The 20,199-nt window shown below is 42.9% G+C and overlaps 1 protein-coding gene across 10 annotated transcripts in view; it reads left to right on the top strand.

Annotated features, from left to right (window-relative positions):
* Positions 1 to 20,199, top strand: part of UBE2E3 (ubiquitin conjugating enzyme E2 E3) — a 61,062-nt gene that overhangs the window by 25,377 nt on the left and 15,486 nt on the right. Inside the window, exons 4-5 of one of the 10 annotated variants that reach the window (XM_080601094.1) lie at positions 1,504 to 1,528; positions 3,153 to 19,302. The exons of 5 other annotated variants lie outside the window; for them this stretch is intronic. In XM_080601094.1, the coding sequence (XP_080457220.1) occupies positions 1,504 to 1,528; positions 3,153 to 3,215 (88 nt within the window). In that variant the 3' untranslated portion in view covers positions 3,216 to 19,302. Of the gene's footprint in view, positions 1 to 1,503; positions 1,529 to 1,774; positions 19,303 to 20,199 lie in introns of those variants that run through there. 4 more of the 10 variants (XM_080601095.1, XM_080601096.1, XM_080601097.1 and 1 more) reach the window with 4 other exon arrangements.

Here is a 20,199-nt window from a genome sequence, read left to right as displayed (position 1 = left end):
TGAAGAATTGTTATTAGCAGGAATTCGTATAACTCACTTGTTTTGTTTCTTAGTCTAAATGATGTTTTTTATCAGTCAGTGTGCCAGAAATTCTCCATTGAGATGTAGAGTGTGCACTCCCCTGGTTGCTCTCACACCTGTATTTACAAAACAGTACTTAAAAATGCTTAGTTGTAGGATAATGTTGCTGATTTGCATTAACAGCTTGGAGACCTATAAAACAGTATCAGACTATGGAAAATAATGAGAAATATGAAAGCCAAATAAACGGGGAAAAAAAAAAAAGCGAACCAAGCAGACAGTTAGCTTGTACCATAATATATTGTGATGACAGTGGGTCACCAAAGCTACTGTTTACTTCAGAGATTTGCAGCTGGGTGCTAGGCCTTACTTGAACAACTTCTTTCTGAACACCCCTGCAGTGTGTTTCTGTAGGTTAATGTGGTTTCTATCAAAGTCTCACTTTTAAAAAAAAAAAAAAAAAAAAGGTAAATAAGATCTTGGGGGAGAACAAGGTTGTTGGAGAGCTCTGCAGCACGATGGCTAACAGTCTGCTCTGCTCGTGTGAGGGGCGAGTGGTGTAAGACTGCCTGACAGAAAAAACCTTAATCTTCTTTTACATGCCTATATATTTATAAGTCACAACGAATGGGAGTCGCTATGAAGTAATCCAAGCATTTGCAGGCTAATTCTTCAGCACTTTACATGGGGTAATTGGTAATAAAGGTACAAAAGTTACCAAAGAGTATCAGTAGCAGAGGTCTACGTTCATTTGAACACGCCATTCAGTAAAGCACAGAGGCATGTGCTTATCTCCCTTTGAAGCTGGTGAGTTTTAAGCACACACAGAAGTGCTTTCCTGAATTGGGGTCAGAGGGAAGGGAGTCAGCTAAACGGGGCCACGTGCAGGCAGAAGGAGGGGAAGGCAGCGCGGGGATCAAGACCTGGAGTAGCTATTGCCTTCGAGTGCTGCGGGAAGTATTTCACAAGAGAGAGCTCCGCCTACAGCTCTGCGAAGCACTGTTAATATTTTTTAACACATCTCAAAGCCTTATCTTCAAAGATGCCTGATCCACTGGGCGCTCCAAACGGGGCTTAGCCCTATGTCAGGTCAGTGCATTTGAGAAACACAGCCCTCTGTGCCTGAGCAGGGCAAGTGGGACCTGCCTGCCGTCCATCCCCACATCACAGCCTGGCCTTTGCCAGGTTTCTTGTGGCAGTTCCAGAAATATGCCATTCAAAGGAATTACACCTCCATCCCAATACGCTTTCTGGAAGCAGAGAGGGGAGGAAATCTGAAGCCAGGGATTGTAAGGAACTGCTCAGTCCATCGCTCCTAGGAAGACTCAGTTTCATGAGAGTTAGGAGAACCTAAGTATGCATTCAGTGCCATTTTTTCCTCCAAATTTTTACATGAGGGCTGAATGCTCATCTAACCCCGTTTATTTTGGGGGCATTCAGCACATAATACTAAATGTGCTTGATTTTTTCTTTTATTTGCAGGTCACCTTTTAATGGAGCTGTAAAAGTAAGTGTAAACTGCACCTTCTTTTGTTGTCAGTAAGTGCTGAAGGGTGTAACACTCAGAGCAGGAGTGTCTCTGGGCTCAGATGTGGGAGAAGGGTGGGGAGCCCCTAGTGCTACCCAGTAAGTACGGGGGTTGAAAGGTAGTGTGGGCTCTTGTTCGTTTCCACTGTCTGTTTGTACAGGCCTCCTCAACACTGCAAATACCTCCTTTTTGTTGTTGTTGTTGTTGTTTTCTTTTTTTAAACAGTTGTTCTTGGTGTCCTGTTAGCACCTGAAAATGCTTGTCAGGGGACCCTGTTGTGCCAGTCCCAACACAAGCACGCTCAGAAGGACGGATTCCTCTCTGCCAGCCGTAACTACTGGTTTTGCTGCTTGGTTGAAACAGAGGGCTGGATGGCTTGTCTTGATGACCTCCAGGTCAGACAGTTAGGAAGCAGAGCTCAGGCCATTATCCTGCTCAGGGAAGTAGCACTCACCCCTTTCAGTGTCTTACAGAGGATCTTGATCCGTGGTAGAAGTCAATCGAGCACATCCTTTAGGTGATTTAGGTGATTCCTGTGCTCCCTATCTAGGGTGAAGAAAGCGTGATCTGGATGCAGTTTGCACATATGCCAGAAATACAGGTGCAAGCCAGATGAAGCAGTCACAGATCCCAGCCCCCCTTTTGCCTCTGTGCTGCCTGATGTGCAGCTGATATGTTCGTTAGCTGGGCATGTAAACGGGCAGCAGCCCAAGATGTTCGTTAGCTGGGCATGTAAACGGGCAGCAGCCCAAGCTGGGGGACAGGGGGAAGCAGTACGCTGCGACAGCTTTGGGCTGCAGTCTGAAGGGGAAGGTGGTGAAATAAGTCAGCTCTGCAGACAGTGTCTTTCTGAGCTGTCCTCTATTGCGAGAGCCGCTTAAAGCCCCTAGCAACTGCTGCTGTGAATTCTCCTCGTTTGCTTTATTCCTTGGCAGCTCTGGTTTGAATAGGAGATGTCTGCATATCCATGGTGATGAGAGAAGATGAACCTTAGATTGTTTTGCCCCCTAGAAGGCTGGCTCGTTTCAGGCACCGTGCAGGAAGAGGCAGTGCCTGGAGATGCTCGGAGGGAGATGCCTGCCCCCTGTCAGAAGGTTTGCTCCGCGTGTCTGCCTGTCCATGGCTGAGCCACCTGGGCTGGTGCTGAGCAGTGCTGGTCCTCTAGTGCTTGTGCAACCACTGGAGCTGGAATTAAGTTCTCATTTTCAAAGGAGGCTTTGTGTGTTTATTTTAAATCACAACTTTTCAGGGAAAAAAAAAATCAGTTTTACCATTTGTTTCCAGGAGGGTGGGAAAATGTCAGCTGGAAGAAAATGTATTTTTAAGTGGTTTTGAGAAGAAAGTTTGAGGATTTGTTGTACAAGGGGCTGACATCACTGCAGAAATCATCTTCCTCTATGCAGAGCTGAGCTGCAGGGTATAATGTCACCATTCCAGGAGATCCTATAAAACATATCCAATGTCTTACCCTGGTGCCTGGCATGTGAATTTCTCTGCTTTGCCTTGAGTCAGTTGCAATAAAAAATCCTCTAGCTTGTCCTCAGCATCTGAAACACGCTTTTCTGAAATTGCAGTTGATTTCATCCCACTACTGTTGTTTCAGAGAACAAGAGCTTGGATAGTATTTGTTGGATCTGTTCTGCGAATGTGGAAAAAAGTCAAGTGAAGTGCCAGAAACGTGTAGCTGAGAATTGCTTCAGCCCTTGCGTGGACAGGACTACAGTGAAGTGCGAGGTATTGCGTGGAATATTGCGCATGTTTTAGAAGCGTAGACAAGGCTTGCAGGCGCCAGGCAGCTGGCAGAGCGGGATGTGGAGGGCTGCTGCGCTGCTCTTCCCCTTGGGAGCTGCTCTCTGTGCGCATTGGGGTCTGGCTCCCAGCAATGGGAAAAGCAACACCACACTGAGTGTGGCTGAGAGCTTCCCTTCCCGTGCTGCCAGGGGAGCGTCAGAGGAGCACAAAATGCAGGTGAGCTGCTGAGCCCAGCAAAATGCACTGCGGGAACTGTCAAAAGGCAGAATCCTATGGAGGAACAAATACTACAGAGAAAAATCAACTGACCTGACTTCATCTGGAAGGCTGCCTGCTCGGTGCAGAAATGCCATTGGATCCTGGGAGGAGCTGTCTTCGTGCTCCAGAGAGCAACACAGTTGAGACGAGAGTTGGTGCTTCAGTGAGAGACCACCTCTATCCACACCGTTTTGTGCTTACGTGGAGAAGATGACAAAAGTGGCCTGGAACAGGAAGACTAGCAAAGTATTTATCAGGAGAAGCTCTTCCCTTTTCTTTTTTCTTCCAGTGCTCCAAGAAAACCATAGAATTGAAAGAAAAATAAGCCTTTTTGCATAAAAGCAAAGTGGTAAAAAAAAAAAAAAAAAAAGGTTAGACTGGCGTTTGCTGGGAGAAAACGCTCAGGGTTTGTCTGGGGATAGAGCATTCCGCGTGGGACATTTTGTGTATAAAGCTGTGAAATGAAGCTTGCACGAGAGGCTCTTGTCTGCCTGCCCCCAGCATGGTGCTCTGGTCTGTGGTCCTTTTTTTTTTTTTTTTTTTTTTTTTTTTTAAACGCTGCGTGAATCAAATCGGGAGCAGGAGGCTGAAGCAGCAAGACAGCTGTTATCCTCTCCTTAGAGACTGGAAAGTATCAGCATGCCACCAGACCTGCTTATATTACATGTACTAAACACATCCAGTTCCTTTCTTCTGTCTGTTTTTCATCAAAAGGTTAGAGCGCAGACTGAAGCGAGAGGGACTTTGAAGGTCAGGGCCCCCTGCCTAATTATGTGTTAGGCACCTTATAATAAACAAATGAGCCGGAGGCGGTCTCGTAAGTGGTCTAATTCCTGTTGTACAAACCCACAAAGGAGTGGTGGTGTTTACTTTCTGCTTTCTCTTGATAGGGCCATTCACAGGTGCTCCACTCTTAAGTGTCGCTGATCTCCGCAGGGAAGCCTGCTCTTTGGCCAAGGTTGGCTCTGTTGGATGTGAGAGGAGGAGGAGGATTGCTGTTTCCAGGAAGAGTACATCTCCTTGGCAGTGAGACGTCTACCTGGGCGAGCCAGAAACAAGTTGAGGTGCCTGCCAGCAGCTAATTCCAGGGCTGTGACTTGGCAAACATGGGGCAGTACGAGGGAGGGCAGCCAGCAAGGATGTAGAGAAACGGACCTAGAGGCACGTTTGTCCAGCTGTATCTCCTAGGAGTAGCCTGGGCTAGCTGAGGCCCAAGCATTTTGTTTCACCTGCCTGCTGTGTCGCAAGAGCAGCAGGGAAGGAAGGGCAGACAGCTTTCTGCACCACAAGGTTTGCTGCAGCTTTCGTCTCTAAACTCTGCGCTTGGAGGAAGCCCATCCACTTTCCCCTTTCAGAGCTTCTTGCAGCCTTTTCCTGTTAGGGTCCCCATCAAGGTGTGTGCCTTTGGGAGCGTGCTTGGAGAAGTGCTCTCTTACGGCAGGCTTTACAGCTATCACAGGACCAAATCAGCATGTTTTCATTTCTAGCTTTACATGGTGAAAAGCAGCCCACCTCTCCAGCAGTCTCAACTTGTGCGTGTTCCTTCTGGCAGCTTCCACCCTGGTACCTGTTTGCCTTGAAAGCATCTCGCGGTCCTGCTCGTGGCCCAGTGATGGTGGCAAGAGCCTGGTGCGGGCGGTAGGGCTCTGTGGTTGGAGGTCGCTGCCAGCCGTGTCCCCGAGCAGCCCTTGCTTTGGCTCCTTCCCTGGCTCGTTCTCCAGACAACTTTTCTCCAGCATCCCAGTGTTACCAAGATCTCCCTTACAACCCCCAGCTTTTAGCTGGAGGCTTCAGGATTTGGTTTTTTAGTTTATATTTGCTGATGGCTTTTCAGATTGTCCAGAGGTGCTTCTGGCATTCTTGGCTGGCTTCCAGGTCAAGCATGAAAATGACTGAAATTTCCCCTCTCTTCCTTTTGCTGCTCGACAATCAGATTTCAGGCAGGCAGCACCTCTCACTTCCCGTGAGAGACCCCAGGGACGCAGGGCAGGGGCTGAGCAAGGACTTCTGTGGGAGCAGAGCAGGAGGCAAAGTGCCCACTCAGCTGGCAGCAGCGACACAAGCTGAGGGGGCAGCGCCTTCTGTATATGTATATGGGAGGACAAGGAGGCATTTCCAGAGAGAGAGAAAAGCATGGTCTAAATATATTTAATACATTTTTGAGTTTAAAAGCATATGCATGTTTATCATCAAGTAGATGACTGAAATTTACTAACACATTTTCAGCAAGGAAATGTGTCGAGCTGAGGCGTTTGTGCTAGCTGTGTTGATAGAGAGTGAATGTTGGCGCGGCTGTTAGAGCAGCGACCTGAAGAGGCTGCCTTTGCTAGCAGGGCAGGTGAGCCTGTCCGGTCTCGGACAAGACAAAAAAAAAAAAAATGGACACAAGGAAAGGTGAGAAACCAGTGGCAGCTTGTGATGTTGAATGAGTGATCTCAGGTGGCCACACTGATATTCTAGGTTTAAAATTAGATATGTAAGGGAGAAAAGGAAGAATTCATTCAGTAGACAGGATAGTGGCAGCCAAGAGAATTAGTTTACATTTTTATTAGGCATTTTCATTAAGGAAATGGGAGGGTAGGATTTATCTCCCCCTGTTTCATAAGGCTTATATGGGATGTCTCAATACCGGAATGCTTAAGCATCTCAGGCTAATGAAAAGATTACTTCAGGGCTCTTGAACTGTTTTATAGCTTGTGATAACTGAAAAGATATGTTTATTTCAGGAAACATTGTTTAACTGGTAGAGAGATGTGTGCTTGAGTGCTGCTAGAGCAATATGCCAGAGGTTGTCACATGCATATGTAACACAGTAGCTGTGTATGTGGATCTAATCTGTTTATGAAGAGATTCAAATAATAAGATCATGGGGTTTGCTTTTGCACAAAAGAACAATGAATTAGTATGAAGAGATTTTGTATCTTATTTTAAGAGATTGGAAACATCCTGAGAGAGATTTTTCTGTAAAATATTAAAACTGAACAAAGCAGAAAGCAATTTTTACTGAAACCATTGAAGGTCTTTCATTTTCAGTTTTTTTACCGCTTTTTATGCTGTTTATTAATTCATTAGCTGTACTAATTCATTAGCTATATATTATTAATGTTAATTATTGCTAATTGTTAAATATTAATTTTTAATGTTAATTCATTAGCAATACATTAAAGCATTCTTTATTTTTATGTGTGTGTTTTTTAGATAAAAGCACACGTTCCTATCTTCTGAGTTAAGTAAGTTAATTCATGCTAGCACTTGGTAGTGTCTAAAACCCAGTGCTGTGTTGGTAAAAGCACCTTCGTTAACTTCAGGGGCATTAGGCAGGGCTCAGAGAACACTACCTGAGAACAGAGTTCAGTCAGAGGGGCTAAGCACATTTGTGCACATTAAATAATGCTCTACATATCTAATGCTAGCGTAATATTTCCTATACCAACCAGATATTACTACCCATTATAAAAGACTCCTATCCTGCATATGTCTTGTGAAAAGTTACAGATTAAAATAGGTCTGCTTAAATCTTTGTTTTTCTACTGTCTCCACTAAATTTTAAGGGGAACATCTATCCAGAAAACGTTTCAATAGAAAAATGTCTTGAGTTTTGGGGCCTCAGTGGTCTCCATTGCCACTCTCTCCTTCCTGGTTGCACATTTCTGGGATTGGAAACTGCAAGCCATCACCAGCTCCAGAGCTGGACCTGCTCACCCAGCTGGTTGTGACTAGCTGAGAAACCAGCTCCTCCTGCTAGGTTCCCCAGATTACCCAGGATGTGTTTAAGGGCTCTGGATTTCCAGGTCTTTCTTTCCCTGCTTCCCCGAAGGGGACAGTGCACTCCCTGGCCGGTGCACCCCACACCCTGCAGACCTGCAGCCTGGCCACGTCGGCTCCAGCAGCTCCTGCAGCTCAGAGTGGCTCTGAGAGGCAGCACCGAAAGCGAGTAAGGACGGTAGCAGAGCTGAGCTTCTGGGCGATTTCCAGGATTATTTCCTGTTGCAGTAGTTGAACTGTTTTATGCACTTCGTGAGTTCCCTGCTGTACTGGCATGCGTGGGAATTCTTCTGCAGAATTACCCAAGGTAGTTTACACTTCAGATATATTTCTGTCAGACTTTATCACAATGTGTAGAGACAAAGTCTTCAGGAAAGGGGAAAGCAGAAAATGCTCCTGTAATGCATTTGCCATAGGATATTTCTAAGGTTACTTCAGCCAACATAAAATATCTCTATTCAAGAACAGAAGGTAATACTGTGTTTTACACTGATCTCATTTATCATTTTAAGGCTCCTTTTAGTTGACCCCTTGCTGCTGACATTTGTAATGTTTCCCAGATAATAAAACTGAGCTGCTGTCTGACTTGCCGTAACCACAGGGAAAGTGGTCCTCTCCTCTCCACCACATCCCAAGAACCCGCTGCTGACAGCTTCTCAGCAGTAATGTGAATTACCCTTTTGAGTTTGGACGTGAACGCATTGCTTTTCATTCACTTTTGGACAGGCTTTTGAACATTGCTCTCCTAAGTGAAAATCAAGATTGCATCCAGCTGCTCCAGATTATTTAAATTTTTCTGAATGTGTGTTTGTTCTGGAACAACCCCGCTGAAATGAACAGAAAAGTGGGAAGTGCCAAGTGTATCCTTGGCTGCGTTGAAAAAATCCCTGTATGATAGCATGTTTCAGTTTGTTTTTCAACAGTGGAGTGATTTTATTGAAATTTCAATGATTATAATTAGCCTTCAGAAGTTAACATAGAGTCAGCATACAGAAAAGAAGTTGAATGCCATCCTGGAGTTGTTATTGCAGACTTTGTGTCACTTGTTGCTGGGTTTGAGGGATTTCTGTCAGAACAAAGGTATCTGTGGCCTCTCTTCCAATAGGTATTTCCAATCTAAAACCAGTAACAGGTCTAGTGTAGGACACGCTGTCAGTCCTTTTGTTGCAGAACATAAGGGGCAGCCCTCCAAGATGAGGGAACACCGCAGAGCCCTTTTACCAGATGGATTTTTCTTTCTTTTCTAATCCTTTGCAAGCACCTTCATTGGATTATAATTACTTTTCTAGCAGCAAGTTTTCTGACAAAATCAGCTTTGCTTTTTCTAAGAAACAAATTACTCCCTACATCAGTAGAGTTTATTTTTGGCATTTCTGAGGAAAGCATGATTCTAAAAAAAAATAGTTTGAGGTTTTAGTTCTGGGGATTTAGGTCTTTCTGGTTTGTTGTTGTTTTTTGTTTTGTTTTGTTTTTATAACACACGTGGGATCTGTTGATGGCTGAAGGTGGTGTTTTACTTTGAAAACTCCCCTGAGCTGTGGAGTAGGGCACAGCACAGACACTGTCAAGCTGGTAGAGACTGAATCATTAACCATCATATAGATAACATTAACTTCTTGTCAGCATTACATATCTTAAGACAGGAGGGGAAATGGATTGATTCTGCATCCAGACAGCAGCTGCCTTGTTTCGGAGCTCAGTTTGTAGAGTCATCACAGACAAAGGCATCTGATGCCTCTCTCACCAGTGTATACTGATGGGGTATAGACTCCCAGAGCAGTGTAGCTTGGTGAGCTTTGGGAAAAGCAATTTTAATACTCATCCATGCTAGATATGCTCCCCATGTAGTTGTGGAGTTTTTCTTGCGGTCTTGTTTCTTACTGTTTGCTTCTCTCTGCTACTGAGGTCTGATTGTGCTTGAAGGATTCTGTAATGGTTCTGTAAATATGCAGAAATCTTGGAGAATGTTTTATAGGTTTTAACTCTTTTTGGGTGCATTTGCCAATGCATCTTTGGTAGGCGTATCTGTGCTGCGAAAGTAGAGAATCAAACCTCAAGCTGGTAAAGAATTTTCTTTGTCCATTAAGGAGAGCTGGTTTAGGATTAGACGTGCTGTTCCTTGATGTGTTTTTTGTCTTCTTCAGTGATACAAATATATTTTGAAGCTGTGCCCTAAGCTAAAGTAAAAATGAAATGTTTGAGGAAAGTAAATCCAAAGAAAGCAGATGTACTGTATGAATGTGGCTGTTTATTTTCTCTTGTGTACATGTTGCAAATTTTAAAGAAGAAATGGACTGTTTTATTTATTGAATGGAAGATAAGATGATTTCTTCACAGATAAAAGTCATTCTTACTCTCATGGGTCTGCAGAATATATTATTCCATCATCTGTCTTCTTTATGGATACTTGATTATTTGAGTATTGACACATATTGTCTCAAGATCTTTGAACAAACAAGCATCTTATTTAGCCATAAGGTGCAAAATAGTATCAGTGCCATGTAGCTGAAAGAAAAGAGGAGGCAGGAAAAAAACAGTCTTGTGCTTGACAAGTATATAAAATGTAATGGCCAAGGGACTGTAAGCAAGCAAGCTCTTGGAGCGCTTGGCTGAGAATGTACAGTGAAGAAGTCAGGCTTTTTTTAATGCCTTACCATTTTTCAGTTTCCTTATATATAAGAAAAAAAAAGGATTCAGAAGGAAAGTTGCTGCTGCTTTATAACTTTACAAATGCCCAAGTGTATACATGCTCATGTTAAGCAGACTGTGCAGTATCTCTAAAATTGTGTGTACAACCACAGCTGTCCTATACCGTATGGTTCCTTTTAACTACTGTTTTTCAAACTGATTGTGCTTTTTTGTCTGTATTTTAATACACATTGTATTTTAATACACATTTAATAAACATAAAAGGAGTAATTCAGGTGCCCAAACACAGGAGTCTGGTGCTATTTTAGATCCCCAAGAGTGTCGAGCCTGGCCTTCAGCTGCTGCAGGTCCTCTTGGTCCAGCCAGCCCATAGAGAAGTCTGAGCTATCTGAGGAGATCTGAAGTGGCATTAGATACAGGTATTTAGGACTCTGAATCCCATCCCCGGTGCTGTGCTTATTTACCCTTCTAGTGGAAGTTCATCAGAAAGAGGGAGTCTCTGAATCTTGTATCCTGTACAGCAGCAAGCAGCACACACTGTAATATGTTACTTCTTGTTTATTTGCACCATTTTTGTTATAACACTAGCATTAATTTGACATCTTATCTATAAAAATATATATATATATATTCTCCAATACTTTTTCTTTACTATAATCATATAATTCATAATTCACCGCAGTAGTGGAAGTGTGCTCCTAGTAGTTATTTCATGGGGTATGTTACCGGTGAACTTGGCTCAGCCTGTGAGCCAAGGTGTTCACTAGGACTTCGGTGTTTTTGACTGGCAGGATGTTGCGTAAGGACAGTCTGCTCTATAGGTTATAGATGCAAAATATCTGTCTTATTAAAAGGTGACATCTCTAAAATTGTGAAAAATGCATTTAAGATAGAGTGTGTAGTCATGCAGATAAAAGAAACTTTAGGAACATGTAGGAGAGATTAGAATTAAGGTTGCCATGTTTAACTTCAAATTTAGCATTTCCTGGTTTATGAATATTTAATCCAACTCCTCTAATATTCCTTTGTCACTTTTCTTTCTGATCTCTCTTCTTCACTATTGACATATTTCTATATTAAAAGGAAAGATTTCTAAGGCAAAATAAAGGTTGACAGTAGGAACACAAGCACTGTAACAGATCAAAGTATTTCAGGTAACTATAACAGATTTGCATCAGTATAGTTGTTTGAGGTTAGCAAGAAAACAGCTAGAGGCAGTGTATCATCCTGTTTGGACTTAGTTTATAGTAAAAACAGGATAGACTATTGTTATATCATTATGCAATAGACATAAACCAATTAAGAAGTCTTGTGAACAAAGAGCATCTTTGTTTTAAAAAAGATTAGAAATCCAGAAATAAAGAAGATTGTAGCTTTCACTTGTTTCTGGTTGTTATGTGGTTATCACAACATGCTGAGCAGAAAAGTTTTAGTTTTGTGGACCTAACCTGTCAAAATTAATCAAACAGTAAGTAGGTAAAGGTGGAGGGGGTCGGTATTTGAAATTTGGGATTTATTTTTCTGTTGGATGCTTTCTGATGTGAAATAGACAATTATGTTTAGTTTATTTCTGCTTGGCATGGCCACTGAGCTGATCAGAGAAGCACAGAAATGCCAGTCTGCGGAGTATATATAAAACTTAAGAAAAAAGAGAGAAAAAAGCTAGGAAGTATCATCATGGTGCACTCTACTTCATGTTCCTAATGGTCATCTTTCTGCCTTCAGTGGTTTAATGCCTGTTATTAAAGGTGTACTGCTGCTGCTGTCACGACTCGGATGAGCCAGCGGTCCGTGAGGTTGTGCTGGGTGCTGGAGGTCTCTCTGGGGCAAACCTTTAAAGCCAGGTGCTCTGCTCTGAAGTGTTTTGGGACACCTTCAGGTGCCTCTAGATTTACTGTTCTAGAGCATGTTAGAATTATCTTTTCAGAAAGCCACTCTCGTAAAATTGCCTGGAATTTGTTAGCATTTAAATAAAAGAAGCACTCGTAAGTGTTTAAGGTACGTAGGATAGCACGGATAGCCAAGGGCCCTGGAGGAAGACAGTGTAAATATTTTTTTATTTTTAACACACAAGAGTTAGGATGGGCTCCTTACAGCTGACAACAGTGACTGTTCCTGTTGAGTGTAAGTAAAGCATATGGAAAAAGTCAGATAGGAATTACTGGTGTCATCACTTCAGCATTGACTCTCAGCAGCAGAATAGTACCAGATTTTGCAGTACTTCCCTTCCTAAAATATATTTTGAACAGTTTATTGCTTTTAGTCTGATTGGAAAAAAAACACTGCTGCTGCCTTAGCATTACATTTTTGGCTCACATATGGCATATCCATGTAGGCTTGCAGTTCATCACATTTCTGTAGTTCAGGATTGTAATTTTACATCTATAAAAGGGAGCAACTCTTCTATGTTGTTACCCTGAATTCTTTCAAACGAGGGAGACCTCTGGCTTCCTTTCTTCGGAAGGCACCAGGAATGTAACGTGGCAGAAGGGTCTGGTCTTCTCTCACTGAGCTTTGTTGGAGTGCTGGCAATGGAGGGAGCGTGTACGGGCACTGCGCCTGCCGAGCTGCAAGATGCAATGGGAGCTTCGTGCGGCCTCAGCCCTCCCGGGTGGTTGACCAGAAGGGAACACAGACACTTCTCTGTTGTTCACAGTAGGAACACGCTTGAATTTATTTAACTGTACAGATCGTTTTAGAGTCAAAGTCCCATTTCCAAAATAGTTTTGGTCCCACAGTCCCAGCACAAGTCATATTACAGTCAGGTGCTTCTGCGCTTTTACTTCCAGCCCTGACTTTGAAATCTGTGAAGTTAGTTAACAAACAGCAGTTCCCTTCAGTGGATTTTGGACATTTGTAATGTGAAGACCGTTGTGTGAGTGCCTAGGGTTGGTGCAGTACAGCAAGTAACTGAGTACCTGCAGTACCCACACACACCGGGTCATTTCGGGCACTGCACTAACTTTCAGAGAATTGGGTTTGTGTGGCAGAGTACAGTCTTGAAGACACCTGAGATTCCTCAGGAAATATTTAGTAAAAATAGAAATGAGATTTTAAAACAGACTTAGCCTTCTCCTGCAAAGATCAAAATCAAGTAATTAGTTATTCTTCTGAAGGAAAATAAATAAAAAGCCTCCTTAACAGCAACAGGTCATTTTTTGTGATGAGCCGAACGTGAATCTTGGCTTCAGACCATGGCTGGTTTCATGTGTGACATTGATTCATACAGCAACCATACCTGTCTCAAAAGCTGCCTGGCATTATTCCCTGTTGAAGAGCTATGTACTCATGGAGTTTTTTATGTTTGAGTTCTGTGTCATCTGAGTGGTGAGGAAAATGTCAGCGGTACCGTGTCACTTTAGTCACTAACAGTTGGGTTTTTAGATCCGACAAAAGGAGGTGATATTCGCAGAACAATGCAGTTTGAGGACAGTCTTCAGTTTAGAGGGGAACAGGAAATCCCCCCTCTGCACTCGCAGAGGGCGAGCAGCTTACTGTTCCTTCACAGAATACTTCAGTGTTGGTATTTAGGCTGCACCTCATCCCCGCACGAGGAACCCAGGTTTAATGACGCTGTCTGCTCTGGGAAAATTGAGATTGCTGGCACTGGCCACCGCAGTACGGGACAGACAGCCTTTGGGCAGGTGGGAGGGCTGGCAGCCTGCAAGGCAGGGCTGTCGGGGTTGTGTGCTCCTCCCAGCGCCCGGGAAAGGGGCTACTCAATGCCAGGAGCCGGGCATCGTGCGCTTGGCAGCCGAGGGAGGCCTGGCAGGGGTGGCAGAGGCAGCAGGGGAGGAAGACGCCAGGCCTGTTACTGGGATGGAGCACGGCTCGGTATTTTTAAATGGGTGTGAGTGGGCAGCTTCAACTGCGGAAGCCTTTCCCCGTGGGCTTCCTGTCAAAAAATCAGTTCTGTGGATGTAATTTGGGATCTTCTCTTCTCGTTCTCTTCTCTTTTTAAGGTGGAAATTCTGAAAGTGTGCCTTGAATCAAGGTTTATTTACTTTTAATTGTGAAAGTTCTTGTTCTTCCTTTTTTTTTTTTTTTCCCCTACAAAAGGATGGAGAAAGAAGGAAAGAAAAGTATGTAAATCCATTCTCCTTTCAAATATTTCCTTCCTTTACCCTCTGTCATTCTTCTTGTTTCCTCTTGTTTGGTTGTTTTGGTTATTTGGTGGTGGTTTTTTTTCTGTTTTGTGCATGTGTGGTTTAGTGTTAAAAGGAGTGAACTTACGGAAAGGAAGCTCTACAAGTGAAGTCTCAGTTTTTGCAGTTTAACTGAGTGAATGTTTAAGCAAAGCCAAGCACTCCTTATTTTTAACACTTATGTTGTGCAGTCCTGTTTTTAAGCTAATTCTGGGCTTTTCATCTTTGTGTGATTTAGGGCAGCAGAACCTTCTTTCTACATAAATGGTGAACCTTTAAAAATGAATTTAACTTGGGTTGGGTTTTGTTGGTTTTTGCCCTTTTTTTTCATTACGTATTAATCATCTTTTTTGCTAAATGCAATCTTATCCTGTTCTTGTGCTTCCATGAATATACTTTGCTGAGAAAAATATTTTAGGTACTTAAGTTAGTATTTTGAGGGGAAAGATGCTGCTTGTAGTGGATGCTTTTAAACTAGCAAGAAGTACACAGTGTGGTAGGCTTATTATCCAAAATGCATACATCTAAACAAGTATAATATTGAGTGCTGAAAAGGGTATTTATCTTCACGTAAACGAATCTGCAACATCTACAGGATAGAATTTGTGCAAAATAAAAGCAAAACTTCTTCAGTTTTAGTCATGACAGACTCTTTCCAGAACATGTGGAATCCAGCAGTCTATGTTTTGCCCTAGGTGAAAGTTGTTGCTTTGTTTCTTTTGGCCAAAGAGGTTTAAATGAGGTAGCTTTGATGTTAAAGGGGACGTTCTTGCTATACAGCTAGCAAAAAGCCATATGTCACCAATCCTCTTAGCCCTGGGCATCAGACAGGTTCCAGGGAGACAGCAGGGGTACAGCACAGTGTCAGTCTTAGACGTAGCAGCAGTGGATGTAAGCTGGAGCGGTTCTCTGGCCTCTGAAGGCTGTGCCCGGGGGCTGTTTGGCCCCCAGCTGCCCTAGGTAGTGCGGAGACATCTTTCCTTCCAGAGCATGGTCAGACACCCCCCATGTTAGCAGCCTGCTCCTGCGGTGTTTCAAAGCCCTCCCAACTCTGTCAACCAAAGGATTCCTGTGCGTGGGGGTGTATGTTCCTGCTTCACGCTACATCCATGTGGTTACTTGATACAGATCCCACTGAAATGGATAAGGAAGAACTGACAGTCTCCTTTGTCAGCAGTGCTGACCGACCAACTCTTCGCTCTTCATCTTTTTCACTATTCCGCCTCAAGAGGAGGCGATTGAAAATCATTTCCATTCATGTAAATTGTAGATTCGAATGCTCGATGCTCTGCAGAATATCTGTGCATTGCTGCTAGCAGTTATTTGGAGTAAAACTTTGTGGACAGAACTTCTATCAAGCAAAATCAGAGGAAATGTCTGATTTGGTCCACTTCTTATTTTCAGCCTCCTGTAACATTTTTATTTAAGTTGTCCTCAGTAAGTGTAGTATTTTAGTGGCCATATGTTTGGCAAGCCACATAAATAATTTACAACCATTGTTTGTATTCATTTTTGTAGTTCTAAAGTTATTTTAAAGAAACAGCCGAAAGCACTGATTCCAGAATTAATGCATTTTCACATAAATACTTCTGTTCAGATCTCCAGAAAAGTGCATTTAATTCATTAGTTTCATGCTGAACTGTTAACATTTTAGGTTGTTTTATTAGGAGAGAACAAAGAACTCCTGGCTTGTTGAAAATTTGTTACAAAAAAATAAGGATGAAAAGGTTCCAGAAGAGCTGATGTTAAGCATTGCGGACTGGATGAAGTTGTGCAGATTGGAAAGATTTACAAGACATCTGGTAATTAGCTTCCAGCTCCTATGGAGTTTTGCCCTGTGAAAGCTACTGCTGCTGCTTGAACTGGAGGGGGAGCAGGAAGGAGGTGAAATGTGACCCTGAGAAGCTAGGTCTTTGTGTTCACAAATTATCAGTGGGCTACTTAAGCCTCTGGGTACAGTTTCCGAAAACTGCCTCCTACAAAAAATAAAATTAAAAATGACCGGCATCTTTCCATTTGGGGGATTGTCTCCTGCTGCTATTTGCTTAGTGTGAGGGGGAAGGGGAACAGGCCATGGAGGTGCTGTTCATGACTTTCCCCGTTTGAGCCTACACGTGCCCCCGCAGGGACTGTGTGGTGGCTGGGGGCTGCAGGAGCATCCCCCTGCCCGGCCCAAGTGCCATGGTGCTCCCGTGGTGCTCGGGGCTGGCCCTGGGCCTGTGTGCCCTGTTGGGGTCCCCATCAGGGAAGGCACAGCAGAGCTCAGGGGCACAAGCAACCCAGGACCAGGCCGCAGGACTCAAGCTTTTCATTTGTATCATCATTATTGCTGTTGCTACTCCTGCTCTTACTTTCCAGCACTGTTTTTTAAAATCCACTAAGGAACATTCAAACAAGAAAGAAAATTTTCTTTTTGGATTCATCTTGTACATTGCCTCTTGGGAGCACCTTTCCACACTGAGTCTATAGGATAAGGTGTGTTTGTGTGGTTTCTGAAATTCAGGTGTATTGAATCCTGAAGCAGTGAAAGGGCACTGCTGTGACCTGGTGCTTTGGTTACTTGTCAGAGACTCGGGAGACTTTTGCTTCTGTGCCCACTTCTGTCCCTTTACTACACAATCACTTTCAGCAAGTTATTGCCCTGTCATGTTTATTATTCTGTCTGTAAAACAGAATATTGATCTTGACTTAGAGACCTATAATAAAACTAGTTAATATCAGAATGATGTGGGTTTTGTTTTTATTTTTGGGGGGAAGGGGGGCGGGGGGCGTGTTGAGGAATATTTTATCATCTATATATCAGGAATCAATCCCAGCAGGCTAACTACTAGTAAAAAAATAAAATAAAATTGTATTTTCAGCTCTGAATATGTTAAGTACAATGTGCAGGCAGTCTGTCTGAAGTTAATTCTCCTAGTATTGATGTACTTTAAACTTGAAAATAAAACATTTGCATAAAAATTAAAAAGAGCCTTATTGAGATGAATTGTCAGAAAGAATGTTATTTTTCTTAGATTGCAAATGTAAGCAAATGTGTGGTAATGATGTTCACCAAATTATGTAAGTGACTGGAAATATTAAGGAAGTAGGGCTATATATCAATATATAATTTTAGGACATGCTGGAAGAGATTAAATATAAGTTGTATACAACCTGATGAATTTTGCAACGATAGCAGTCAAATGTATTCTTTCTACTGGAAAATCATGCTTGCAGTCACAAATGAACAAACATACACAGTCTGAGCCTTTGTTTTTGAGATTGCAGCCACTCTGCAGCCCATGCTGTAGCTGGATCTAATTCCTGAACGCAGCGCAACTGGTGCCGTAACCGTATCTATTGAAAAGAAAGGTTTAGCACGTCCACAAAGAGGTCGGTGCCATCCGTGTGCTTTTGCTTTGCCCAAGTCTTCAGTTGCTGTATCCTAGCACAGGCGGTAAGCTGCTGTGTTTTTAACAGCTGCCGTGGTTGACCTGAATCTTGGCATTGGGGGAAAGTTATGTTTCTCTTTGATTGTAGTTATAAACAGACAGTTGTCTAGAAAGGTGAAGTTGCAGTACATCTTAGTCCATGTGAACCAGTAGTTCAAGCTCTATGGCAAAGATCTGAGCAGGTCTCTTATTTCCCAGCTCATCCTTAGTGGCTGTCAGCTTCTTGGAGGAGGCCTATAAACATTCATTGGGAAGATCTACTCATCAAATTAAGATCGTTAGAGGGAATTACAGTTGGGATGAATCTGTTTTTTCAATAAACAGATTTTACTGAGACTTGTCTCACTTAGATGTTTATTGACTTTTTTCTGGAATGATTCTTATTTTCATATTTTTCTCTGCAGTACCCTTTTTGTACAGTAAAATAAGCTTTCATATCAGAAATTGATTTCGGTGTATGTATGGTGCTTTCTCAGTCTCATTGAATTGCTATGCTTTTGGAGTTAAAACTGTTATTCACATTTTTTTTTTTCAATGCTTTTAATGCACACTGCATTTATATCTTACTCTATACAAAATGTTGGTTCAGTTTTCCTCTATTTCTGCTGTATACAAAACAGGTTCCTTTCTTCAACTGCTTTTAGTTTGAAGCTCCAAACTGATGTACTCATCTAAGAAATTGTACAGTGGTGCTGGGTTTGTATTTTAGCACCCACATCATTCCTGCCTCATGGCTCCAGGACGGTTACAGCTCCCGGGGTTCGGCCGCTCTGTACACTACATGCTGAACAGACAAGGAGCAGAATGGACAAGAGATTGAGGGAGGATCCTGTGCCTCTGCTTGTATAGACAGGAGACTCTGGGTCTGGAAGTGCGCTCTCACAGTATGAATCCCACTGTCTTTTAAGCCCGCTTTTATGCCCACTGCTGCCCTAACAGATCAGATACATAAAAATTGTTGACAGCGATGAACTTGTGCACAGCACTGTATGAAAAACTTGTCCTCATTTTGCTTTAAGCAGAGGTTAAAGCCCACAGTCACAGCTCTGAAAAAGTTGTGGAAAAGCATAAACCATACATAATCAACCATCAATGTTGCAAATTTTGTTAAACGGGATTAAAGACAGGCCTGAACGTTACACTCTTGGCTTGAGCAGGGTTCTTGTGTTTTGGTAACCAGATTCACACCCCTTCAAAACAGTAAAGTTTTCCAGTGCAGTTGAAGCAGCTAGTGACAGAAGCCATTTTGCAATCACAGCCGTGTCCCGAAAAGAGACAGACTTGAGGACTCATCCTTATTGGCATGACCTAAAACTTGCGTTGCCTACAGTGGTATGCTGAGTAAGTGGAAGTGATAGCGGTTCTGTTTCTTCGCACATCTGAAGGTCTTTCAGAGACCACATCCCTACAGCATGGGCTGTAAAAGCAGACTAACTGCTGAGGAAAAGCCTGCCTAATACACCCGTGCTGTAAGTCTTCAGTGGAGAAACAGAGCATTTGCTTTTCAAGTACTGTCAATCTGCCCACATTAAGCACTGAATTTACTTCAAAATTTATTGCTGCTTTGACAGCTTTCAAGCGCTCTATTTTTGTGTCTTTTTGAGAGGAAGAACGTTTTTAAAAAATGTGTTGCAGTGACAAAGGGCACTTCGAAGAGCAGAGCATCCATATCCCCTACTTTAGGCTCTTGCTTAGTGTCTTGCCTTGAAGGCTGAGGGGATTTCTTTTAGTAGAGAACATCAATGCAACAAAACTGAGAATTTAAAGGCAAAGAAGCTGCTCTCTAGACTTCAGTGTAACAGAATTTGACTTGACACAGCATTTTTGTGTCTGTTTTTGATGGTAATGAACTTCAGGAAACAGTGAGGTAGTCTGGAAGCTCAGAGACTCAGTGAAGTGGCTAAAATGTTGTCATTTAGCAACTGCCAGCCCCTGCTCCTCGCAGCAGCTACAGCCCTTTCTGACTCCAGCTGCAGTCTCCTGCCTCTTTCATTTTAAAAGTCTGAGCTGCAAACAAAACCACAATTCTTACGGTTGTTTAAACTAGGAGTGCTCTGTCTTCTTGGTAGCCAGGTCTGCATGCTGGTTTTGGAGAACCTCCTAGAATCAGTCACACTGGTGTCTCTGAAAAGAAGGAAATGTGAAGTGGGTTTGGGAGCTGATCGTGTGAGCGTGGGCTCTGTGAGATGCCCAACATCATTTGAGAGCATGGTGGAATGGCTTTGTTGTCCAGATCCAACTAAATGGCACTTGTAAAGTAAGCAGCAGAGTTATTCTTATGATTAAACCAATATGTAAACATATTACAGGTACGTTTGCCAGGCTTCGGTGTTTCTCACTGTGGAGCTTTCAGCAATGATGCGGGAGAACTGTGGATGCAACAATTCCTGACAGTATAGAGAAGGTCAAGCTGTGAGTGAAATTCACATCACTTTGCTGATCGGCTGAAGTAGTTGACTTGTGTGTGGATTCAACAGAGGTGGAAGACTTTTCTTCAGAATTTCTACATGGTTACCTGCTTTAATCTGCTGTTGAGAGTTGCATTGTACAAGTGTGAACTTTTCCCAGAAAAAGTCTTCCAAAAGCAGTTAATTAAGCTGTTTTTACCACTATAAAGTCTGAGTTAAAGAGGCATAGATACAGTTGGGGA

The sequence above is a fragment of the Anser brachyrhynchus genome, assembly GCF_964034855.1.
Source record: "Anser brachyrhynchus genome assembly, chromosome: 7".
Lineage (NCBI taxonomy): Eukaryota > Metazoa > Chordata > Aves > Anseriformes > Anatidae > Anser > Anser brachyrhynchus.
This window is presented reverse-complemented; position numbering and strand designations above follow the sequence as displayed.